Here is a 27,904-nt window from a genome sequence, read left to right as displayed (position 1 = left end):
CTGAAACATTTTTTGTCAATTTACCAGAACGTTAACATGTCTGTACTTTTCAAATCCTTTTGTTGGACATTTCATAACGCTGATATGTATCAAAAGGCATATATATCAGTCAGTGTATTGACATACGTCATAATACTCTTGACCAGGTATGATATCATTTTCGGTATTATTGAATCACATTCAATAAAATAAACCTTTCGACCCCAGAATGTATATATTTTTGGAACAAAATAAACATAGACATAAATCTTATCTTATAATGATAAGCCCTGGTTCTCATGGCGTATGACGTCATGCTGCAAGTGAATGCCCGCTTAGAATTAAACCGTAGTAAGTAATTATATGTGATCATTTATTGTATGATGTGGGCATGGAAGTATGGAACACAGAAAACCAGGTTTCTTTCCAATCGTTTTGTAATATATCAGGCTCAGAACAAATAAAACATCGGCTGTGCAAGGCTCGCCGTTATTTTGTTTCTAAGCCTCACTGTATTATAAAATGTGACAGTAGCATGCTATTTATATACATGAATATCACTTTGTATAAAACGCATTTCAGTGTCGATTCGATTTTGCCTCAGCAGAGACGTGTACTTTGATGAATGTTCTGGGCTATGGGACTCACATCCGGCAGGCGCGAAGAGACGCATACAAGGCGCGTGATAAGATTTTAACTGCAAGGTCGCATGGTAGTGGAAAGATGATCACCACGGGTAGCAAGGCTGAGGGTCTGACCAGCTACCTGGAGAGTGATAAAGACATCATGATTGTTACAAAACGTGTCATCTGTTTAGAAGAAGGAGTTGATTCAAGTAACGTTCCTGGCGAGACAAACATATTCAGATCATGCAGTCGTATTAGTTACCCTGGACATTGTAGACTGCTACTTGAGAGATACGGTACACATATTCCTGCTGTAGTGTACAATGCCTTGTGTGATGATGGAAATGGTCGCCGACTCTTAAGCAATGACTTATATGTAAATCAGTTGTTGAACGAAACTTATGACGGCATAGTACAGCATGAGCGTGCCGGACCGTCAACGCCAACAACAGTTGATGGTGTTATACACCATGATTTTGTGTTTGCACTACATTTTTACTGCCCCAGCATCCTTACAAGATGGGCGACAAGACCCCGCAACTGGCCATCACCTGACGTCGTTCAGGAGGTTGAATCACTAGGAGCATTTGTTTCTCCTGTTGGAGTTAAAGGCAGCGATTATGAACATGTTGAATGGAGAATATGTTTCAACACCGGGGAAAACGTACTGATAAATAATCTTTCCGACACTCAGGTTAAACTATATGTTCTATTAAAAATGGTGAAGAATGATGTACTTAAACCACAAAAGAAAGAAGTTACATCGTTCACGGTGAAGAGCATTGTATTATGGATAGCAGAAAATAACCCGCAGTCAATGTTTCATGAAAGAAGTCTGTTTCACTGGCTGCATGAAGGATTATATGCGCTAAGAGTTGCTATTGATACGCAACAGCTGCCATATTACATGATTCCAGAGCGAAATCTAATGGTAGCCTGTGCTCTGGAGCATGAGCAGAAGCTTTCTTGGATAGCTACGATTAATGAAATGATTGAAGAAGGTCCAAGGATCATATTGAGACTACCGAAGATACGACAAGCTCTTATAGCTCATCCTGAGCCACTACAATGGTACAACGGGAGGAGGATAGAGATGGAGATGCTGGTGCTGATAATCCAAAACAGACATGCACTAGGCATGAGTAGAGAGACGGATGCTATTATACAGGCAGCATCCAGACGTCAAGCGGAGATTGTGAGGGAGGTTAAGATGAGGATGATTATGGAAGGGGGTCGAGGAAATAATCTATACGGTATATGGATTAGTATGCTGATGTGAAACGAGTACACATATCAAACGCCATTTGACTTGCACTTGAAACTCACATATATAGATGTAAGGAGTTATCGTCTGTTGGTAATTGATATTCATTGTTTGGCAGAATACAATGGCAATGTAAACTTCGTTAACAAAACAGCTCATATAAAATTGTGAAAAATGTATTGTTCCTATAATGTATATGAAACGACGAAACGATGATGAAGTGCTGATTTAAAACATTGATGACATTTCAAGATAAAATAATTTTCAAACAAGTAAAATTGTATCCCCATGTTGCATGCTATCTAGGGTCTTTAACTATGTTCATATGTGTTTTGCTGGACATGCCTTAATGTTCGAGTTGTAACCCAATCAAGATAACGTTAAATGTGCATGCAGGTTCAATATGTTTGTCAATATAAGGGAACAACATGCCAATATTTCTCCATTAAGTATAATGATGTGTTTTTGTACTTTCTAATTAAAAGTAATTTTGGGAACATTTCATCGATACTACGAAACGATGCACCCTTGAAGCATGCTCTTCATTAGCTTGTACATGTATGTCATGGCGATGTTCATTTCGAGATAAAAGGGTTGACAATATGGTAAGAAGAATTGTGTTCTTTTATCAAACGTGTGCACATGTATTTTGTTAAGATGTTGCTTCATATGTCAACCTGAAATGTTATTTCGAGATACGATTTCATGAATCTGACTGCGGAATTGTATATGTGGTTATTGCGTGCGCTTGAAAATCATTTACGCAAATTTACTAAGAATTTAATAATACAGTTAGTATATATTTTCCTTTTTACCCATTTTGTTGTTGAAGCTTAATTTTGCAGTTGATTTATCAAATAGTTTATAATGTATATTATCCATGAATCATATATTCTTTTTCTTTTTTTGTCATAAATATAGATACATTTTGACGTGTTTGTAGTTCCCTATTGAATCAAGTTAATTTGAAGATCTTTCTTAGTATGTTGAATTCTAAAAGGCCTTATTTTCACCATTTTATACTGGTGAGCAACCTGAATAGCTCCCTACCATTATACAACTACAATTTTCATACCGGTCGACCCCAAAGAACCGCTACTTGAACACGATCATTCTCACCAGATTATCGTCCTTGACCAGGAATCTCTTCGTTGTCTCCCTTGATGATCTGGAGGAAAGCCAGAGCTTCTATCTGGCCCCAAAGTTGGGCGCGACGTTAACGTTTAACTAAACAAGAGCACCACATAACGGGTGCCAACGCTCGGCTGCTGGTGCAGTTTTGAATAAATGAAAGATTGTCAGAATTTCTTTTTTAGAGGTAACAGTGACCTTGGCCTTTGACCTAGTGACTCCAAAATTGGTGTGGCATGTAGAACTCATCAAGGTGCATCTACATATGAAGTTTTAAAGTTGTAGTGGAAGCACTTTGATTTTAGAGCCAATGTTAAGATTTTAGTACGGCGGACGGCGGAAAGACACAACAGCCGAGCTAAAAACGGGTCTTGTGAAGGAAACGATGGTTTAAATGAACAGTTGACTGTGAAAAGATATATATGACAAGTTAAATGTGAAACATTGAATGGTAATATTTCGTGTGAAATGTTTAATATGAACGTGTTATTGTAAACGAAACAAAAGTTCAATGTGAACGGTAGAATGTGAAATGTTTAATTTCAAATGTTAGTTAAGTAGAGTTTGATGTGAAGTGCTTAATTTGTGATTTTCCTTTAGCTGTTAGACTTTAATTTGTACAGCTGTGCATGAATACATTATTTATTCCAATAAATGATTACAAACATATGTTATTCCATTATATTATTTTAATCACAGTCAAGAACAATATATTTGAACGAAGCGCAAAAAATTCATACAAAAGAGGTTTGATATATCTGTTACAATAGTGCTGTTTACATTCAAAATAATTTTAAGACAGCAATAATGCTTTTTCCAGCTACTGTCTAGTTCAAGTTATGGTATTTTAAATATTTTTGGTGTTCAATTCTACACTCTCTACAATTAAAAATATTGATTTGAAGACTAAATCTCAGTAGGGGTACTTGCTGTGACTTCAATTTGAATATGTGTGTGTGCATGCGATAATAAAAACATTTTTGTTCACTAGACATTCACTTTTCTGCTTGAAGAATGGAGACCACTTGCTGTATGCTTGTAGCTAACTGCAAGTGCGTTTGTCTCCCTTACGTAAATGTATCGCTTGCACGCGACACGGTTGTTCTTGTAAATATCCATATGAATATTGAATCCTTACTGAGGAGATTTAGAATAAAACAATGACAAGGTTTTTCATCAAATAGTTCTGCTTATTTTAAATAAATATATTTCCTTTTTTATTTTCAACGTTAATACAATATGAATCCATCGCACAAATATATATATATTATTTATGATATATTCAAGCATATTTATTAGTACATTTATATTTTTATACGTAAAACATAAACAACTATTAAGACATGCAATCTATGATGTGCATATTGAGATATTTACATATTGAGCAATCCTAAAACGTAAAGACAAATACGCAAACATGAGTATTTTGCGATAACAAGAAGCATAAGAGCCGCGTTTGGCGAAAACGGTCTTAACGCATGTTAACGTCGCTTAAATGGATTCTCTTATTGGCGGAAATGTAGTTTAAGCGAAGTGACGTTCCATATTTACACTAGCGGACACTTTACGCACATGCATTAAGCTCCGTTTTCCTATAACGGGGCTCATACAGTCATACAGAATTAATGAGTGTACTACCTCACACGTGTAAATATCGCTTGGTATCGATTAATGAAATCGATCCGTTATACCGTACAATTGAGTGAAAGCATTGTGTATACACCGTTCACCACGAGCACTGCGCAAAACATAACTTTTCAATACAGGCTACAAACATGATATCGTTGGTACATACATGTAATACGTCGATTTAACAGCAATTAGATAGAACTTCCGAATGAACAAAACGGATTTGTCAAATTGTCGAAACTAACGCACGCGCGTCTACTTAGACGCACATTTCTTACCACGTGACCACGATCCCAGTGCTTTGAAAAGCCGAATAACATGATAGTATGACTCCCGGAAGTCGACTGTCCGTCGTGAGCCTATTCCCAGATGAAACCAGTCACGTGTTATGATAAAGGAATCTGTGTTGGTTGACCATAGTTTTCCTGATCATTTTACAGAGCTTTACAGTTTCGTACGAGACACATTTGAGCGGCGCTCTGTGGAAACGGGGCTTAATGAGTGTGTGTAAATTGACGTCCCAGATAAGTCTGTGCAATACGCAATACGCACAGGCTTATTAGAGACGACAATTTCTGCCTACGGGATTTTCTCTAAACACATTTTCACACCAGCTTTTACTTTGTAATCCTCAATTTTCCCTTAATGCCATAGCCGTAAGAGACCGCTCAAAACATGCTAGAGTTAAGCGATTTGGGGGGATTTTGCGTTTTATTTATTTAACGACGACAAGCCGAAATATTGGGACGGCGGCCGCCGCCCTGCTGCCCCATTACTTACGCCCCTGATAATGCATCATATATCACATTATTTTCGTTAAGTGCATAAATGTTAGACATTTTTCAAAAATACGAAAATCTTTGAACAAGATCCTTTAAAGAACTTAATTGTGAGCAAGTTAACATGTGTCGTATTCGTACCAATTTTTACTACAACACTAATTGTACGTTTCTACTCATATAAATAATTTAGTCGCGTTTTGAGCATCGCGTTTGAGTCTTTGTCCGTAAGTATCGTATTTTACACATGGGCTAATGTTCGGTTAAACTTGTGTCCTCCATCAAAATTTACGGATGCGCGAATGATCGGGTCGAGCATTTGTTCAAATACCGTTAATGCCATCTATCTAGATGTCGTTTTTTCTATTTGAAGAATTAAATACAATCCCACAAATTTTCCGGAGACATATGTGAAACGAAATGAACCAGATATTTCGATAATACTGACCAAACTTGCGGATTGATCGTAGCACATGCTTAAACCACACGAGGCTTTTCTAAGAAAGAATATTTAGTTCGTGTATTACTATATGTCTATTAGAGTTAAAAAAGGCCTGGTTCATGTTTTATTAAAATGTTGTATTTGTATATTTTCAGATGTGAAACTAGTTTTAACGCTGTTATCAAACATGATAGCGATTTAGCCTATATGGCATATTAAGCCTATTCAGCCTATTAAGTCGGTTAAGAACATAGGTTGATGTATACATTCTTTTAGCATATTTTACATATTAAGCTGAAATATTAAGCTTATTTAGACTACTTAGCCAATTATGTAAGTTTAGTGCATAGTTGAAGAATATATTTCGGGCAAACAAGAGTTTTCCCCCGAAAGCGACCTATTGCACGCTGAGCTCCCGTAGGCTGCCTGTCCTGCTGATCTAGTTTCGGCCCGGGGTTTTAATTAGGATCGGCGTCATCTACAGCCTATATAACGTATTAAAGTCTCTATAACGCTCAAAATCAGCGAAAATTTCGTCAAGTATTTCGTAAAATAAAGTCAACACCTTAACAATCAGTGTTCCTTATAGCAATAGCCATAATTTTAACGCTAGATGTGGCATGATTACATAGATTTTTGTAGATACAAAATGCTCGTTTTTATTTATTTGTGGCCACAATTAATTCCCGCGAATATATCGATTCATACGACACATGAACACCATTATAGTGTTCATGTGTCGTATGAATAGAATATGCAAAACAATTATAAAAACGAGCATTGTGCATATACAAACATCTATTTTACCATACCACACCTGGCGTTGAAATTTCGGCAATTGCCATAAGGAACACTGATTTTGTAATTAGTTAAGTTCATTTTACGAACAATTGTACGAAATTTTCGTTTATTTTGAGCAGTAATGTTACTTTAAGCTCTATTTATTTACAAGGCGAGTCAGTTTGCAATTTTAAAGAACCCTTTTGGACAAACAAGACTTATCTCCCGGAAGTGACCTAGCTCACGCTGAACTCCTGTTTGCTGCCTGTCGGACTGATCTAGTTCCGGCCCGGGGTTGAATTAGGTTCGGCGTCAAATACATCTTATTTAGCGTATTTAGCGTATAATGCTCTATTTATATGGCCATTGGGTATGCATCTTTAAGGGCCAATGTCGCACAAACAAGAGTCCCGGAAGCGACTTAATGCAAGCTGAACTCCCTTTTGCTGCCTGTCGGGCTTATCTAGTTTTGGCCCGGGGTTTTAATTAGGGTCAGCGTTGAATACAGCCTATTTGGCTTACTAAGCTCTATTTATTTATAAGGCGGCGAGTGAGAAATTTAAGAATTTTAAGAAACCCTTTCGGACAAACAAGACTAATCTCCCGGAAGTGACCTAGTGCACGCTGAACTCCTGTTTGCTACCTGTCGGGCTGATCTAGTTCCGGCCCGGGGTTGAATAAGGTTCGGTGTCAAATACATCTTATTTAGCGTATTATGCTGTATTTACATGGCTATTGGGTATGCACCTTTAAGAGCCAATGTCGGACAAACAAGAGTGATCCTCCGGAAGCGACCTAATGCAAGCTGACCTTCCTTTTGCTGCCTGTCGGGCTGATCTAGTTTTGGCCAGCGGTTTTAATTAGGGTCAGCGTTACATACAGCCGATTTAGCGTTTTATGCTCTATTAACATGGCGATTGGGTATGGACTCAATTAAGAACTGATACGCTACACCACTGCCAAAGTCATCGTGGCCTCAACCAACTCCACACTACTACTACCAACACTATTGTATTTCATCACAATAATGATAAACATAATAATAAACAACAACAACAACATCATCGTCACCAGAATCATAAAAGCTATTAATGTTTATTATGTGATGTGTCCGTTTTTTCCACAATCAACAGAAAAAAGTAACTTTACAGCAAAAACGTGTAGTTTAATATCCCCTGATTGCCAATTAAGTTTAAATTATACGAGTCGCGTTCTGAGAAATCTGGGCATAATGCATGTGCGTAAATTGTCGCCCCCGAGTCCGCACAGGCTAATCAGAGACGACACTTTACGCTTTTATGGTATTTCTAGTTTCAAGGAAGTCCCTCCTTACCGAAAATCAAGTTTAGGCGGAAAGTGTCGTCCCTGATTAGCCTGTGCGCACTGCACAGGCTTATCTGGGACGACACTTTACGCACATGCATTAAGCCAATTTTTCTCTGAACGCGGCTCATACAATTGAAATAATATCGGCATACTGATTAACATCGATCAAGTTATACAAAAAGCAAGTACAACACCATTAAATGAAAATACCCAGTATTCGGTGTAGTATTTAGAAGAACAGTCAGCAGGCAGTTCAAACACTCGAAAGGTAACATATTCTTTATGTTATTTTAAACATTTTGTGCAATACACTTATAAAATAGATGTATATGTTGCTTAATAATACGAATACAATTAACGTCATTTCAATGAAATTAACGAACATTATCAGATCTGCCATTGGTCGAATATTTCTTTTAAAACGACATATAAACAACGCGTTAAACCTGTATTCGAAGAACAGTTAAACACACCATAAAAGATATTACAAAATCTAAATATTTTATACAGGACTATTTCTCTTTCAATTTTAAATTTCCCTTTAGCAAAATCAGGCGACGACAATTTAATGTTGTGAAATAAATAATCGAAACACAACTTAACTAAATAATTTTGATGAATTGTATTGCAATTAATAATACACAGCTATTAAAAATGGATTTCAACCGGTTTTACAAGTTTGGCCTTGTGGTTGCAGAGAACACGTTTTTAAGGTGTTGTTGTAGAATTTGTCATGCCATTTACCCATCAGTCTTTTGTTCATTCAATTTTGTTCCATTTTACCTATAAAATTATCTATGGATGGACGGGCATACGAACCGACAGAATGAATTTAATATTCTTTTGGACTCCCTTCTTCAGTGCAATCGATTGAGCCGTTCAGGCACATAGGCAGTGAAACGTTTGAGGTCCACGCCACAGGCCCTTTTCCGGCATATTGCTTAAAGTAAGTCTTAAAGAAAACTTCACTCGTTTAAATAAGCCTACCAGTCCCAAGACTCGCAAGATATAAGTAAGACAATTCCATTTTTTAGGTAAAACATCTCACTTAAATACCGTAATGCCAATACAACATTATAATTATTGAATGAAGAATTTAATAAAACAATACGGTTTGCAAATAATAGATTATTGTCACTTGGTTAGAAAATGTCAAGCCTTTAAACGGAACATACTATTGATAAATGTCAATTCATTTAATAAGCCTAAGAAAATTCACAAACTTTTGTCACGGTCTCAATGGGCCCCAAAAAGTCATGGGGCCCAAAGGCAGTTGCCAACTCTGCCTAATTGGTAATCCGGGACTGCCCGTGATTCAGTGGAAATAAAACCAAGCTCACAAGAGTTTTTACGGACTGTTCAATAATATCAGTGTATAGAGTACACAAACAGCAACATAACATATGTAAATTAAATTCATCCCCTTTAGCGCGGACAGTTTTGACATAAGATGTATGTTTTAAGATAACCTTGTAAAGGACTAGTACACAATTTTATATACCAAAAATTACATGTATGTTCCCGAGATTTAAACAATTTTTACTCTGATAAATATGAAGCTATATTAATCACATGACCCCCGTGAAGTGGTCATCTTGAGCCATATGGGCATAATTTGAACAACTTGTGTTGAAGAAATACGACGTTGACGTTACACACCCCAAATTAAATATCAATAGTTTTGGTTTCAGATAAAAAGAGATGTTAAGCTACTTGTCTATATCAGTCTTTATTACCTTGTTTTGTCCCAGGGTGTGGCCACTGTTAACCCTATAGGGATAAGACAACAAAACTTCATAAAGGACTACTATACGTGTTAACAGACCAACTATAACGCATGTGGGCATTCCGTTTCTAAGGAAGCTATTTTGCTAATAGTTAATATTTAAATTCATGAAGCCATAGAATGATGTTATAAGAAATTGCAATTTTGAATGTTGTACGCTCAACAGTTAAGGGCAACGTCTGTGCACAAGTTTGTCTGAAGAAAGACAGACAGAAAGACAGCATACAGACGGATAGAAATCCAAAGAGTACCCAGTGTCCCGGCCCTTTAATTCGTAACGTGGGGTACAACTGCAAAGCAATTGTAAAACGTTTTAAGTTAGGATTACATGCGGGAGCCGAATACTGAGCTACATAATTGAGCGCTTCAAACGTATTCAAAATATTTTATGAAATAACCAAATTTGGACGGTGAGTTTCGATAATGGAGGGCGAGCATGAAAATTAATATATTATTCCTTATAATGATAAATCAATGTGTATTTTAGGTTATGTCTTCTTTATTTAAACATAATAATTTTCATTTGTTTGGGCTTTTAGCCTTTAAATTTATAAATATATTAATATTTTAGTTGGGTATTCTGAGAAGTAAGTTTAAACTCCGGGCATCGTCTGAAAACACCTTAAGTAAGTGATCTTATAAATATAAAATTCATGAAAATATCACACTTAAAATATACGATTGTCGTATGGAATATTATATTACTGTATATAGAAAATAACAGGTTACTGTCTGATAGTTTTTTATATAACGGGCTTAGAATAAAATAACGCCGTGCCGTCATTGTGTTCGTGCTGAGCCTGATTTGTTACAAAACTGCAACCTGTTATTTCGTTAAAGGGATCTTTTCACGCTTTGGTAAATTGACAAAATTGAAAAAAGTTGTTTCAGATTCGCAAATTTTCGTTTTAGTTATGATATTTGTGAGGAAACAGTAATACTGAACATTTACCATGGTCTAATAGAGCCATTATATGCATCTTTTGACGATTTTAAAACCTAAAAATTATAAAGCGTTGAAACGCGAAACGATTGAATAATTTGGAGAGTTCTGTTTTTGTCGTTAAATTTTGTGAAACTACGAAGATTGCTTATATAAGGTATAAAATACGTTCAGCATGTGTACTCGGCGGAATAGCTCAGTAGGCTAAAGCGTTTTTACTTCAGGACTCTGGCAGGACTCCAGGGGTCACTGGTTCGAAACATGGACCGGGCAATGTTCTTTTCCTTTTTTTAATTTTATTCTTGATTTTTTACTGGAGCTTTTACGATCCAATGTTTACATTTATCGATATAAAGCATTTAATGAATAAGTTAAAAAATGCCAAAATCTGTGAAAAGGCCCCTTTAAATCGCTAACTGGGTGCAAAACGGTAACATCTGAAATTGAAACAAGAAGGTGCAAGGTACCTTTTTGCGCGAATTAGGAGCATTTTTAGCCTTGTTTACTAAAATGATGACTTTATAAGTTATTTCGAGTAATATGACCTACCTCCAAACATAGACTGATATAACAACTTCCTGTTTAACTTATATTATAACAATATCATGCAGCGTTGTATCAAACAGTGTGTTTGTATGTCGTATGAACGATTCTGCACTTAAACTAAGTTTAGTATCACATCGTTCATGCATGATCAGTTGTCAAACGAAAGTACGGTTGATATTCAAAAGCATTATTTTTCTCTTTACGGGATATTGTTTTAGAATGTTGATGCTGCATTAACAAATATAAGTGTATATAAAGTAAAAACACCAAAATAAACAACGGTGGCGATAGACACCTACAAACTGTTAGATACCCATAATATCACTTTAAAGGGGTCTTTTCACGTTTTGGTAAATTGACGTTATTTACATTAATTGTTTCAGATTTGCACCTTTTCAATGTTGTTATTATATTTGTGAAGAAACGGTAATACTGAACATTACATTGCTTTTTTTACATAGATTTTGTGATCGCCTTTTTTCCGTCGCGCGTCGTACGTCGTGCGTTGTGTGTCGTGCAGTGTCAACATTTGCCTTGTTAACACTCTAGAGGCCACATGTATTGTCCAATTTTCATGAAATTTAGTCATTGGTTTCAATGATATTTTGGATGAGTTCGAAAATGATCACGTTTGCTTCAAAAACATAGCTGCCCAGGGGCGGGGCATTTTTTTGTAATATGGCTATATATGGCTATAGTGAAATCTTGTTAACTCTCTAGAGACCACATTTATTGTCCGATCTTCATGAAACTTGGTCAGAAGATTCATCTCAATTATATCTTCAACGAGTTTGAAAATGATGCCAGTTGGTTTAAAAGAATAGCCGCAAGGGGCAGGACACTTTTCCTTAGATGGCTTTAGTACAACCTTGTTAACACTCTAGAGGCCACATTTATTTTCCGATCATGATGAAACTTGGTCAGAAGATTTGCCCCAATGATATATTGGATAAGTTCAAAAATGGTTCCGGTTGATTAAAAAACATGGCCACCAGAGGGCGGGGAATTTTTCCTTATCTGAATTAATATGGGTTAAGTTAAATCTTGTTAACACTCTGGAGGCCTAATATATTGTCCGATCTTCATGCAACTTATTCAGTAGATTATTCCCAATGATATTTTGGATGAGTTTGAAAATGGTTACGGTTGGTTGAAAAACATGGCCGCCAAGGAGGCGGGTCATTTTTCCTAATGTAGCTAAAGTAAAATATTGTTAACACCATAGAGGCCACATTTATTGTCCAATCTTCGTGAAATTTGATCAGAAGATTGGTCGCAATGATATATTAGATGAGTTTGACAATGGTTAAGTTTGCATGAAAAACATGGCTACCAAGGGGTGGGGCCTTTTTCCTTATATGCCATTTTATGGCTATAGTTTACACTCTAGAGGCCACATTAATTGTCCGATCTTCATAAAACTTGGTCAGAAGATTAATCCTAATAATATATTGAACGTGTTCGAAAATAATGCCATTGATTGAAAAAACATGGCCGCTAGGTGAATAGGCATTTTCCTTATATGGCCATCGTAAAACCTTGTAAACACGAGGCTAAATTTATTTTCCGATCATCATGAAACTTGGTCAGAATATTTGTCCCAATGATATCTTGGAAAAGTTTGAAAATGGTTCCGGTTGCTTAAACAACATGGCCACCAGGGGGCGATGCATTTTTCCTTATATGGCTATATATGGCTTAAATAAAACCTTGTTAACACTCTAGAGACCACATTTTTCCGATTTTCATGAAATTTGGTAAGAAGATTTGTCCCAATGATATCTTGGATGAATTTGAAAATAGTTCCGGTTGGTTTAAAAACATTGCTGCCAAGAATGCGGGGCACTTTTCCTTATGCAGCTATAGTTAAACAGTGTTAACACTCTATATGCCACATTTATTTTCCAATCTTCATGAACTTTTGTCAGAAGATTGGTTTCAATGATATCTTGAACAAGTTTGAAAATGGTTACGTTTGCTTCAAAAACATAGCTGCCATAGGGCGGGGTATTTTTCCTTATATGGCTTTATTGTCTGATCTTCATGAAACTTGGTCCGAAGATTCATCCTAATAATATCTTGGACGAGTACGAAAATGATGCCAGTTGGTTTAAAAATATGGCCGCCAGGGGGAGAAGCATTTTTCCTTATATTGTTATATGGCTTTAATAAAACCCTGTTAACACTCGAGAGGCCACATGTATTGTCCGATCTTAATAAAACGGATGATATCTTGGTTGAGTTTGAAAATGGTTCCGTCTGGTTGAAAAACATGGCCGCCAAGGGGGCGGGGAATTTTTCGTTATATAGCTATAGTATAACCTTGTTAACACTCTACAGGCAACATTTATTATCCGATCATTATGAAACGTTGTCAGAAGATTCGTTTCCATAATATCTTGGACAAGTTTGAAAATGGTTCCAGTTGCTTGAAAAACATGGCAACCAGGGGCGGGGCATTTCTGCTAAAATGGCTGCATATTGCTGTAGGAAAACTCTAGAGGCCACATTAATTGTTCGATTACAACGTTGCCGCCATGGTGTTTATGGTTTGTCAATAAGGAATCGGTAATAAATGACAGACCACGGAACGCTATAAAGTTAACGCTCAATCTTTCAGTCGAAACATAAAAAGTATGGTTATGTGCATAGCGTTTCGTATGCAAAACAGTGTTATCGTTAGTGTTGCAGTGATTAAGCTGTGTTAAGAATACACAAAGTGAAACCTTTACCTCCTTAACCAACATTTGATGGACGTATGTGGGGAAAGCCATGATGTCTATTTGGATGTCTTGTTTGGTAACTTACTCGTCGTTACGGGTAAGAATTGTTTCAGTTTATTTAATTTATTTCTAAAGGTCTTTCTTAGAAAAAGCTCTAAACAAATTTTTGATATTTTGAATTGACTTATTTTCGTTCATGCATTATTATGTCCTTTTAAGATCCATATTTTTATCGTATATAATTCCAGGTGTATACAGTAGCGGACAAAAGACCTTTGTTAGACACTCTAGAAAGAATTGCCATCTTTGGGACGGATGCCTCCACTGACTGTATGTAAAATAAATGTGTGTTGTTGAACCATTACGTTTCAGATACAGGGTTTTGTTATTTAATTGCTTTTGCAGAAATCGATTTTAATGCTATATTTATACACATTCTATTTTATGACATAACCAGTCGTATCATACTAGTTATGCCTCCGATAGCTGTGTATACATGTACTTCTAAAACCGCGTACATTTCAATTTTCTTTTTTTAATAAATTCTCTCCTCTCAAACTTCCAATGTTTTATTTTTGTATCCTAAAGTAGTGAACACAGTGCTTTTTGTTACAAAAAATGGGTTTTCAAACACATAACTTTAAATAATTGCTACCCATTGCACTTTTTGAAATGGTATTTTAAAGCGAAATCCCATAGTTTCATTATTTCACGCACCGTATTGCTCACATCCCCGCCCCATACAACTATAATTCCGTAGATAGATCTTTCATGTTTTCAGTTCCGGTTGTTTTGTGTTATTGTTATGCTTGTTCGTTCGTTCAAATTGTCGTATATAACGCAATAACATAGATCGAATACATACATAATAGCCTATAAATTACATTCAATGTCGTCAGTTAAATATATGCCCATCGGCCTATTCAATAACCAATCAGTTCATATACAATTATAACTGATCCGCACGTAAATATATATTGTCCACGTTTTCAGTGTAAGACTACCACTCGGTTGTCGTGCATCTCTTGAACGGAACGGAACCTTCCGAGGTCGACGTCAGGCAGTTGCGGGAGCGGCCGCCACCACTGCAGTACCGAGTGTCTCTCGGCAACGAAAAGTTCGCGATCTCTCTGCGAAAGAATACGAACATGATTTCATCGGGTAATTTACAAGAGTCGGACGCTTGGAAAACGGAGTTTAATGCATGCGCGTAAAGTGTCGTCCCTGATTAGCCACGGAGTTTAATGCATGCGCGTAAAGTATCGCCCCTGATTAACCACGGAGTTTAATGCATGCGCGTAAAGTGTCGCCCCTGATTAGCCTGTGCTGCTCGTACAGGCTAATTATGGATGACTCTCTCAACCTAGACTAGATGTTTGTTTAAAAGTAACTATTTAAATCAACTAAATCCATCAATGCGGAAAGCAGCTTCCCTAAATAGACTGTGCGAACTGCACAAGCTAATCTGGGACGACACTTTACGCAAATGTATGCATTAAGACCCGATTTCACAAATTGCGGCTAAATTATTAATAGTTCCATAGCATTGCCCTGGCACTCGTGAACTGCCATTAACTAATTATATGATTGATTTGTATCCCATGTTTGCCTTTGGTTTCGTTCGCGAACGTTTGCACGAATAGACTAAGTTTATAACAGTCTTCTTTGTGCGGTACGCTTCAATCGATTTCAATCGCTTCTAGCACCGGATTGTATTATTAATCCTTATGGTAGTCTAATATATTAATGCATAAAGATTAGTGCGAGGTTAATGATGACACTCTATCGTAGCAGAATTTGAATTTAAATCTCATTTAAACAAAAATCGACTATTATATATAACATTTGCTTAAGTAGTTTTCAGTGGTATTCTTAGAAAGTAAATATACGTCGTGTCATTTTATCTATCAGTTATCTTGATAAGGTCATTTTTTATATTTATGAAATTAAAAATAACAAAGTATGCAAATTATATTTCTAACAAATTATCGCCATTGCCGAATACTATGTCCGATCCAAACAGACCAATCAAGGACAACGCTTTCTGCCTTAACTGTTTTTTGTCTACTGTAAATGGACAAGTCCATAAAAGCGGAAAGCGCCGTCACCGATTATCCTGTGAGGAATGCACAGGCTAATATGGGATGACAGTTTATCCACGTGCATTAAGCCAAGACTTTTCTAGAACGGGGCTAAAATGTACTTGCAGGCTGCATCATCCGTCACGTAAACGGCAGATGCCACTCCACGGTGAGCCCCTGCGTGGAGCATGACGTCACATGCTACTACACCGGAGCAACCAGCGCCCACAACGACTCCTGGGTGGCGGCCAGCGTCTGTGGAGGGCTAGTAAGGCCGTGTCGGTCGATGACATAGGGAGCATGTTTCATTGATTTGAGGTCATAATGAAGTAGCAGACAAGGGCTCGTTCTTAAATGTCCCAGTTTAAACCCGTCTCGGGAGCGTTCTTAAGATCTAAAAGAAAACGCGTATTGGTTCTTCACATGATAAATATTTGGAACTATATTCAAAGAGATTGGACTTTCAATTCAACTGAGCTAAACATCAAGTCATCTTCTTTAAAAATATATTTTAAGGTCAAAGGCAACCATAAACAAACATGATTGTATTCCAAGTTGGAAATAAAGAAATTATCCTCTCATAACAGAAAGGGTTGCTCAGTTTTGGCAACACGAGCTTGTTCATCTACCCAATGAAGCGGACATCGGATCAGACGTCAACGTCAACGTCGCCCAATCACGTGATCTACCGTTACCAGGGTGACAAGCACGTGTGCAAGACGGAAGGTAGGACTATGCACATTATGAACACAGGACACATCACACACTACACACAACACATTACACAATCATTCAAATATTGTTCAAAATAAAATTACGGTGGCATTTTATTTAGCGGTGAATTAAGACTACAGTAATACGCATTTTAATCACGGTTTTCATATGTGTATTCCTCTTGATTTTTATTGTGTGTGCTGATTGCAATTCCCAATTTAATTATACGAACACTTTCTTGATAAAAAATAAATAAACCCGTTAGAATACGAGTGATTTAATACACGCTGATATGGCGAATACCACAACTTTTCCGCTTAACGTCGAAATTTTATACTTCTGACAAGAGCACCGTATCCTTCTGTCAAAAACATGGCCGCAAACCATTTAGCGAGTCCAGAAATGAAAGAAAAAAAAAAGGGAAAAGAAGGTAATTTTTTGCAGATTTTAAACATTTAAAATGTAAGATCGTTTTGCTAAACGGAATTTTATGGTAGTAGAATCAATTTACAACACATCATGGCATGCTTTATTGAATATAACTGTGATTTTTACATTTACACGTGTTAGCAAGTATGCACCGTTCAACAGTGACATTATAAAAATATGAACAACGCTCAACGATGTCCGTAAAAGCACCGCTTCTTTATGATTGTTCGGCACCGCTTTATTCTGATATTTTTCTTTTAGAAGAAAAATACGTTCAAATTTATATTTGAACAAACCAAAAAACAAGAAAAGGACACCTTTTCTTCCGGGTGCTGAATATTAAATGTAGTTTGAAAATATTTGTTTTTCCATTGTTTTTTAATACTTGACGGAAATAACTATATATGATTCGAACCCTTTACATCTCGTTAGAACGGACCGCGCTGTAATGTCTTATCTATGAAGACATGCATTCACAAGCTTCTATAGACAGTCTCAAAAATGTTGTCTTTATAAATGTAACCCCTTTGTTTCTGATGAAAGTAGTCGAGAGCATCTTTGGTATATATCTTTGGTTTTGGCCACAAACACCAAATTCATATTTCAGTTAATTTAACCAATGCAATATCACTTTGTACACTCTATACATAAATTAATCTATTATTTCCTTCGGTTAGTTTTACACCAACATTTGCTTATATTTTTCCATAATTGTAACTGGACATCTTTTTTTACTGATTATGAATCTAAAATCAATATATAATAATTATCAATTATTGTATTTTACCACAACAATATAGATAAATTGAAGCATGAGACTTAAACATATGCCCTCCACGTAATGGAAAGCATGACAATCGATCCCGCAGGAAGCTCCTATTCATTAAGTATCGACCAAATTGTGAAAAATGTGTTCAATACGTGTGCGTACTGGTTCGTCTGAAATAAGCCTTTGCTGTTAGACGCATAAATAATTTTTTGTCAAGAACAGTCTTCCGTTAAACGAAAAATACAATACAAAAAGAAAGTGTCGTCCCTGATTAGCAATGCATTAAACCACCGTTTAACATAGCGCGGCCCAACTAAAAGTATTGTAAAGAACTAAGATAATTCATTTAACATTATTTACTTGAGAGAACGATACAAACCACATAATAACTACACAATTATGTTCAACAGCTCATATAGTTTATATTACTTTAATGTAAAGATAAGGTAAGAACTTTTAGATTTTTGCTTTAAATGCCGTTTCAAGTTAAAGTCGATATAGATTTTTAAAACAAACTCCGTTTTAGAAAATCGCCATGTTATTTTCAAACATGTTTTCATCATTTTCCCGAAGTACATGTAGCGTTAATAGCAACCCCAAGACAACTGACCCTGGAGACAATTCACGCGCTAGACAATTCAAATTTGATTTTAAATTTTTTTTTGTTCAAAAATATTTCGTACCCATATTTTTTTTCGTACCCAATTTTTTTTCGTACCCATTTTTATCGTACCCACGTTTTTTCGTACTCAAATTTGTTTGTACCCAATTTATTTTTCGTCACCATTTTTTTCGAACCCAAATGTTGTTCGTACCCAAATGTGTTCGTACTCAAAAAACATTTCGAACCCTTTTTTTCGTACCCAATTTTTTTCGTACCCTTTTTTTTCGTACCCAATTTTTTTTCGTACCCATTTTTTTTTTCGTACCCACTTTGTTCGTACCCAAATGTTTTTCGTTCCCAATTTTTCGTACCAAATTTTTTTCGTACCCAAATTTTTTTTCGTACCCATTTTTATCGTACCCTATTTTTTTCTTACCCAAATTTTTATTTGCACCCAATTTTTTTTCGTAGCCAAAAAGTTGTTCGTACCCAAATTATTTTTGGCATAAATTGTTCGTACCCACAATTTTCGTACCCACATTTTTTTCGTACACATATTTTTCTTACCATTTTTTTCCTACCCAAATTATTTTTGGAATAAATTGTTCGAACCCAAAAATTTCGTACCCACATTTTTTTCGTAACCAAAATTTGTGTACACACATTTTTGTGTCGTACCCACATTATCATTCCCACAGTTTTCTTACCCAAAATGTTCGTACCCACTTTTTTTAGTCCCAACTCATTCCATCCCGCGAAACCCTTAAGGTGTCGCAACTCTAGTATTACATCAGTTAAATATTTAATGGCGTTCTTTTGTTATTAAGACAGCTGTTGTTGCGTGTTATGAAAACAATTTCGTCAAAGGATGGAGTGTAACGCGTCCATTGCTCAATTGAGTCAAATTACATTGCATGAGCTGCGAATATATTACGGCTTTATAGTTGTAGCAATTATATGAGCCGTGCTCTGTGAAAATGGGTATTAACTCATGTGCGTACAGTGTCGCCCCAGGCACAGGCTAATCAGGGACGAAACTTTCCGCTTGCATTGTATTTGTCGTTTAAAAGATGGTCTCTTCTTAACGAAAATCCAGTTAAAGCGGAATGTGTTGTCCCTTGTTAGCCTGTGCGGACTGCACAGGCTGATCTGGGACGACACTTTACGCACATGCATTAAACCCCCTTTTCAAAGAGAACGGCTCATATGTTTCAATGTAAAGTTATCGATTCCCTGAATTGTGATCTGCATTAACCACAATTCCCATCAAGACACATTAATAATCTTGGCTTGCGTAAACGGCAGGCAAAGGACATGTAAATACCAAAATAGAACTACCTGAAAACAAAATTTCACAAAAGCATTTTGTCGTGTTTTATGCATTCATGATGATACATGTTTATCTATACGAGTGTGCATGCAATGCGCTAATAAAGAAACCGATCCGTCAAATGTATTTTGTGCTACGTCGTAAATATACACGAGAGAAAACAAAATCGATTGGCTAAAATTGGTTGATAATCTCTGCTGATCTCTGAGAAAATACGATGGGTCCAGCTATTCAATTGAAGTGTTCTCATTGCTAATATTGTGTTACATATCATATGACGTGCGAAGATGGGTTTTATGCCATATACGGCGAGTAAATCTCAAGACCAGAGACAAGCGTGAACAATCGCGCAACTCTCCGCTTGCTAATCGCGAGCTGCCGCTTTGAAGTCACACAAAAATTTGTGGTTTCATAAGCAGTCGGCTTAGCTCCTGACCACATTGCACAGTCGGCTTAGCTCCTGACCACATTGCACAGTCGGCGTAGCTCCTGACCACATGGCAAATTCACATGCCAGTCTGCAACTACGTTGGCTGTATATGGCCGAAGACACATTAACGCATGCCGTTGCAGTCCGCTATGGCCGAAGATCCATTATCGCATGACGCTGCAGTTTGCACAGGCTAATCAGGGACGACATTTTCCGAATAGAACGGATATATACCAGAGACTTCGTTTAAAAGAAAACTTAAAAAAAGCAAAGAGTGTCGTCAATTACTATTATTTTGTTTAACTGTGTTGCTTATGTTTGCCTATTCTTAATGTATTACTGTACACAATTGAAAAAACAAATAACTGGCGTATTAACGTTTTTGTTATAATTGGTGTTTTAAAAGGTGGCGGAATGATAATAATTCGTTCAATGCAAGGTATTAGTGTATTTAACAACGGCTTCATACACAGATATAGAAATGATGGCCACTCCATAACTACATAACCCAACAACGAAGACTAAATGAAACTTAGCAGTTTGAATAAACAAAGACTTAATTTAACTAGCTAAACTATTGAAACGTGGCATTGAGAAGAAACGTTAAATGCAACACAAATATTTAATTTAAAGGGGAATATATTAAACAATTACCATTTGACATCTTTCGCAAATCTTTATTGACATTCATATTTCAATATCAAAACCATTTTGTAACAGCTATGATTATGCAAATGAAAAATAAGGAAATAAAAACACTTCTAAAGTTTGCATTTCAACGAGATGTCCTCAATGGGAGGTAACCCTGTGCCCCTAGTGTGTAAGAACCCCTTGCCGGCCCTCTCAACGCGCACGTGGCCGCGGGCAAAGGGATCGAGAGGCTGGCCCAGGCGGTGCCCGTATGTAGATGACGACAGCAATGGAACTGTGCGCTGCCGCGCCTAAAATATGTTTTTATATAAATTTAGCAAATTGTCCGCTGATTCTTCGTATCAACTATAACAGTTAGTTCTTTAATTAAAAACTATTGTCTCAGTAAGCAATGGAACAGTTTTTAAAAAAAGCATACTTTCCGCTAATTACTTTTATCAACAACGTAAAGAGTGTTGTTTTTTTCCATTACATACAACTGTTATTTTAACATTAGTGTTGCTGATTTTCCTGTTTATGACAAAGGGTAAAACTACCCGAGAGTCGTTTACAATTCAAACAAGACGTCCCACGACAAAGCACCGCTATACAACTCTTGTTTAAATAGCCAAACTATTTGTCATGTCATGTGAAAATTTGGCTCACATGAGTGTTTGTATCTGCGAAATAAATAACGATTTTGAGTTTTGCTGAGATTACATTTAACGACGACGGCATTTATGGACTGATAAACGGCTCTTAGTCGTTTAGTTGATGAAATATGTTAATCGCAGTACGCACATGTTATTCAGGGACGACACTGTCCGCCTAATATAAAATTATTTTAGAATATACCTCATTTGATCGGAAAATATCATAAGAGTGGGATTTGTCGTCTCTGATTAGCTTTTGCGAGCTGAAATTCGTACTCTGGCAAAAGCATCAAACCCCGGTTTTTCCACAGCGATGCTCATATATACAAAACGGAGGATGTGCACAAAGTCGAAGGAAAGAGGAGCTGTTTTACCTCATCATGAAAAGAGTAACCGATCTTGTTGACGCTCTTCCGGTCGTCACGGTGCATCTTGGCGTCATAGCCATCTCCGCGGTTGAAAATCCCTCGTATGGGGGTATGACGTCAGCCTATTTTTAAACATGAAAACATGTCGTAAAGGGTGATTGTTATTACGTTAACCTATAGGATATTATGAAACAACTTATATGGGCGTATGTTCAATCCGTAGTAGAACATGAAAACATCCGATATAGGTGACATTACGTAAACCTGTTGCAGAATATGAACACGTCCAATATAGGGGACATTACGTCAACCTGCTGAAGAATCTAAATACATCAGGTCTGATATTGGTGACATAACGTCAACCTGATGTAAAATATAAACACATCCGGTAAAGGTGACATTACGTCAACCGGTTGTATAATATGAATACAACCGATAAAGGGGGCATTACGTCAATCTGTTGTGCAACATGAACATATCCGATATAGGGGTAAAACGTCAGCCATTTAAATATGCAAAAAGGCGGTATACAATTAGCATGTATCAAAATATGCGGTTATGTCGTTGAATGGTTTAAAGGGATAAATTGACAAAATTGAAAAAAGTTGTTTCAGATTCGCGAATTTTCGTTTATGTTATGATATTTGTGAGGAAACGGTTATACTGAACATTTACCATGCTCTTAAATAGCCATTATATGCATCTTATTGACGATTTAAAAACCCGAAAATAATAAAGCGTTGCAACGCGAAACGAATTAATAATTTGGGGTCCGTCTTATCAAAGATCGTACGATAATATTAACTTACGATTGAATTTTGTAATTTAAAAATATAAGTGATTATGATCTGTGTGTTTCAAATATAAAGGATATTTGACAGCTAGTTTGGAAATGAATGGACATATTGAACAAAAGTAATTATAAATGTGACGGTTACATATATATGGCGCTTCGAAAATCGCATTGTAAGGTAAGAATGTCGTACAATGTTTGATAAGACGGGCCCGTGGAGCGTTCTGTTGTTGTCGTTATATTTTGTAAAACTACGAGGATTGCTTATATAAAGTTTAAATTACATCTGGCATTGTAACCGGAAGAATGGTCGAGTGGTCTACGTGGTAGACTTTTTTACTCCAGGATTCCCCTGGTCAGTGGTTCGAGCCCTGCTGAGGGTTAACTTTTTTTCTCCTCTTTTAATTTTATTCTTAATTTTTTACTGGAGCTTTTTATATCCAATGTTTACATTTATCAATATAAAGCATTTAATGACACACTTCAAAACATGCCAAAATCTGTGAAAAGGCCCCTTTAAATACTGGCTAAAGAAACAACGAAAACAATGCAAATATGTTTTCAGACGATACGAGTCACGATAAAGTAAAATAAAACAACAATCGTTATCGGAGTATGACGTAAGCCGAAACCAATATTTTAACATGTCGTCAGACGGAACGACAACATCCTACATACACTGTCAGTATGTGTTTAGAGTAATATGTGGTCAGAAAACAGTACAATATTAAATATTATCGTAGGCGGTGTAACGTGGTCTTTTGTAAAATGTGAAAGAATATATGATAATATGTTATAACGTCAGCCTAAATCAAAATGTGAAAAAATGTCGTTGGGCCTGTGTGCCCATGTTTGAGTTGGTAGAGGGTCGGAATCACAAAGCTCCACATGGAAATCTTAACTTAACCTTTACTTAATGTAAATTTCAAGTGAAATTGTCTTTAAGAATTTTTGTTGTCTATGTTTAAAATAATAAAAGACATTCAATGAATATATACTTGTTTATTTAGAACATGTCGGTGTAAATAGACCAACGCACGACATTACCTGTTAATGTATGAAATTTGCTTCAATGTAACCTAAGAAAACAATTGTCTAGGTTTAAAATAATAAACGACACTCAATGAATATATACTTTTTTATTTAAAACATGTCAGTTTAAATAGACCTACGCACGAAATTACCTGTTAATGCATGAAATTTGCTTCAATGTTACCTAAGAATCTTGCGAAAACGGGTTCAGTATTCCAATTTCTGTAAATCGACTTTGATAACGATTTAATAATGATTGACAAATGAAGCTCATAAGGCTTTAATTAACTGTCGCAGCTGGCTTTTTGTATAAATATATGATACCCAATGCATTAAAGATCTCTAATAAGATTACAAATTAAAGTAAAAAGCGAACGACGTGAGTATGCTTTTTTAGTCATTATTAACACATAAACGATTAACCGATATTTCTAAAAAATGACATTTTAATGGCATGAGTATAAACACAATATTATTTTGGTACAACTACCCACCCACCACTTGTTTTCGTCATCTTTTTTTATGTCATAATTGACATCAATATCATTCGCCGAAACTGCGACCAGGCCCAGCCCAGATCTACGAAACTACGACCACGACCAGTCCAGATCTATCGCCTTTATCCTAACCATCTCTACTACAAACACTAACACAACTTCTACCACCATCATTACCACCACCGCCATCAGCACAGTAATCTCTACCACTACTTCCGCCGCTGTTACCATCGCAATCACGCCAACCACTACCCACACGCTTATAGTTTAAACATTTTATTTCAGTTCGATTGCATCGAAATCATGGGGCTTATTGAACCGTTATCAAGTCCGTTTTCTGGGTAGAACCATTTAGTATCTTTTTAGGAGATATAAAGAACGCTCCCAGATTGGGTGATCGAACCCGTAACCTCGCGGTCGTAAGGCGGATACCATATCAACTACGCCACGGCGACCTATACGCTTATACGTACCACAGTGGATCGGATGCGAGCCCCAAGGAAGGTGTGCTTCCGGTCCGCTATGAAGTCGTCCAGCTCGTGCCTGCTCCAGTATCGAAGGCCGGAAGGCCAGGTTTGTGAACCTTCCCCAACCACCGTACGATGCTTACGGCTGATGTTATTTGTCCTCTAATTGAGAAATGGCGTAATACATGAATTGAGTTTGACTGCATTTCAGAATATCTATTACTTTACTTTGATTCATTAATTTTATTCCCCCAAATACAAATACTAGTAATGACATTATAACAAATGTTTTCATTTGGCCCATACATACATAATATGAAAAAGGTACCACTTCAATGCAGTTTATCAAGTTAACTAATCCGGTTCATTGATTGATGATTGAACTTCATTTTAGTAAATATTTGTGTTTATTTGAATCTGCATACATTCATTAGTTTCCGCATGGTTTACAAGGAAGCCTGTGATTTTAAACATTTATTTTCATATGATTTTTAAGAACTTCTTTTCTGGCGATGGGTTTCGCATAATAAATTACGAGAAATGTCAAGTGTTTGTGTTGAAAAGTGTTGTTGGGCTTAGCCATATTTCGGTGTTCTTTGATCGGTGTAATTTTATGATTTCTATGAGCAGTAATTCATGGAATCAAACGACGTCGAAATGTCCAATAATTTTGGCTTATTATTCCATAAGACTTGCGCTTTCAATGCTACAAGAATGTCAGGAAAGATGTACAAAACGGGCAAATTGACGATGATACAGTATTAAATTTTGAAAATGACAATAGTATAAAATTAAGTCATTGAATCATTGAATATAGTGGTCTTAATAGCCTCTATAACGTTTAAAATCAACGAAAAGTTCGTAAAGTATTTTGTAAAATAAAGTTAACACCTAAACAATCAGTGTTCTTTATAGCAATAGCCACACTTTCAACGCTAAATGTGGTATGATTACATCGATTTTTGTAGATACAAAATGCTCGTTTTATTTATTTGTGACACAATTAATTCTATTTTAATTTCCCGCGAAAATATCAATTCATACGACACACGAATACTTAAATGGTACCATGTTAGTGTTCATGTGTAGTATGAATAGATATCGTTGAGGAAAATTAAAATGGAATTAAATATGCAAAACAATAGTAAAAACGAGCATTTTACATTTACAAACATCTATTTTACCAGACCACATCTGGCGTTTCAATTTCGGAAATTGCAATAAGGAACACCGATTTTTAATTGTTCAACTTTATTTTACGAAATATTATACGAAATTTTCGTTTATTTTGAGTAGTAATGGGGCTTTAAAAACGTTCATTTAATTATGTGTTTTTATAACTCTATATAGCCCGCTTTAAGGAGCGTGCAGCAGGAGTAACAGTTAAAAAACGGTTGTGAATGATATGAGCCGCGTTCTGAGAAAACTGGGCTTAATGCATGTGCGTAAATGGACGACACTTTCCGCTGTTATGGTATTTTTAGTCTAAAGGAAGTCTCTCCTTACCTAAAATCAAGTTCAGGCGGAAAGTGTCGTCCCTGCGGACTGCACAGGCTAATCTGGGACGACACTTTCCGCACATGCATTAAGCCCAGTTTTCTCAGAACAAGGCTCATATCATTATGAATATGAAATATCGTGATTCACACTCTAATTAACGGTACTGAAGTGATTTCAATGTTTTGACGAGAAAGTTTGCGATCGTTTTTCGAAGAGACCGTAATTCGAAAATATTTCTTGGCGTTGTTTATATTTGTATCGATACTCAATAAAATATTACTGCAAATAAACAAAATATATGCGTGGAAAGGAGAAACCTCGATTGTTTAATACTTTTTTGTATTTTCGGAAATAAAACAATAGATGTATCACTTTTAACGTAGAATAAATTTCTGAATAACCTGGTAAACTGTATATTGGTGTATCCAATACACATAAAATGACACTTAACATCAGAATTATAATAAACGTTGCAGACACGAACATAAATGGAAAGTTTTTTTTTACTGAGCACTCTTTTTTCCATTGATATTTCGTAAAACCGACGAAATTGCATACTACAAACTGTCGATTATCAATAATTGTGAAGAACCTTACACTGTATTTACAAAGAGTATAAAAGACAAACGATGTTAGGACATTAATTACATATTAATATTTATAGGTTTGATGTCATTTATATTGTGTACTATAAGATATGTGACCATCTTTTATGAACATGTCGTTATTTTCAGTTTAAAAATAAAAGAAACATTTGTAATACTTTCAATTTCAAATATACTAGTATTGAAATTCTTATTAATTTTGTTAACTATATTTTCTACTCCAGTATCTCAAGCAGCAAATCTAATTATAACACTTTTATATTCTGATCTTACCCAGACTATGTTTTTTCCACAACCCCATTTTTTCGTGTGGGGTTAAAATCCTTTTACCGTAAAGCGACATTTGTTTTCCGTCGTCCTCCATTTTAATATTAAATTATGTTTTATTATTTTTATTTAAATCGTCACCAAACAAAGAAGTAATTCCCTCGTGTCAATTCCCTCCTCTCCTTGATTAAAGCCGTCATAGAAACGACGTTAAGTGACGTAAGAACGCCAGGATATGACGTCTTTAAAATTCCGGTTTGCGTGACGTTGTGTTACGTCATTACGGCATTTACAAAGAACATTATGGAAATGGTAAATACATTGTTAAAATTCACGAAATTCATTCAGCCTTAGACTGCTTATCGTTGAGATCTTTTAACATTAAAATCTTTTCAACAAATGATTGATAAAATTAATGCATTATAATTTTGTAGGCAGAACATATTGGATTTCTCATACAAATTTATTTGAAATTTTAACTACAACTTCATACTCTATTGAAGATTAATCTTCGGAGCTTCGTCAATATCGGAACTGAACACGTTATACGTAGGCGATCATAAAATAAAACATAAGCCACGCAGCATAGGCGCGAAGAAAAAACACAACATTGTTTTATGATTGACACGAGTAGGATTTAGGTCAAGCTTGTGTCTGGAGAAATCAACAGAATCTACATTGAAATTAGTTTACATGTGCATACGATATTCAATGCTTATTGTTTCTTGTTTAAAATGACTACATTTTAGAAAATATGATCGGCCAGAGACCTACTAGTTTT

General features: G+C 36.1%; 2 protein-coding genes and 1 long non-coding RNA gene across 10 annotated transcripts in view; 2 read left to right on the top strand and 1 right to left on the bottom strand.

The window, feature by feature from the left end:
* The window catches only part of LOC127838358 (uncharacterized), a 372,916-nt gene extending 369,249 nt beyond the window's left edge, over positions 1–3,667 (top strand). For all 8 annotated transcript variants that reach the window (XM_052366064.1, XM_052366068.1, XM_052366065.1 and 5 more), the window contains one exon: positions 562–3,667. In XM_052366064.1, coding sequence (XP_052222024.1) covers positions 562–1,884 — 1,323 coding nt within the window. In that variant the 3' untranslated portion in view covers positions 1,885–3,667. The remainder of the gene's footprint in view (positions 1–561) is intronic.
* Positions 3,668–13,768: 10,101 nt separating this feature from the next.
* Positions 13,769–20,486, top strand: LOC127838174 (uncharacterized). Its single transcript, XM_052365754.1, has 5 exons — positions 13,769–13,780; positions 14,203–14,284; positions 16,164–16,303; positions 16,623–16,761; positions 20,359–20,486. Exons 1-5 carry the CDS (start codon positions 13,769–13,771, stop codon positions 20,484–20,486), a joined length of 501 nt encoding a protein of 166 aa, XP_052221714.1.
* Positions 20,487–20,744: 258 nt separating this feature from the next.
* Positions 20,745–27,337, bottom strand: LOC127838366 (uncharacterized). Its single transcript, XR_008029785.1, has 4 exons — positions 27,130–27,337; positions 24,758–24,913; positions 21,969–22,084; positions 20,745–21,252 (listed from the first exon to the last, which is right to left on the bottom strand). It is a non-coding gene; the product is annotated as an uncharacterized LOC127838366 (long non-coding RNA).
* Positions 27,338–27,904: the final 567 nt, after the last annotated feature.

Source organism: Dreissena polymorpha, chromosome 7 (genome assembly GCF_020536995.1).
Source record: "Dreissena polymorpha isolate Duluth1 chromosome 7, UMN_Dpol_1.0, whole genome shotgun sequence".
In the NCBI taxonomy this organism is placed as follows: Eukaryota; Metazoa; Mollusca; class Bivalvia; order Myida; family Dreissenidae; genus Dreissena; species Dreissena polymorpha.
This window is presented reverse-complemented; position numbering and strand designations above follow the sequence as displayed.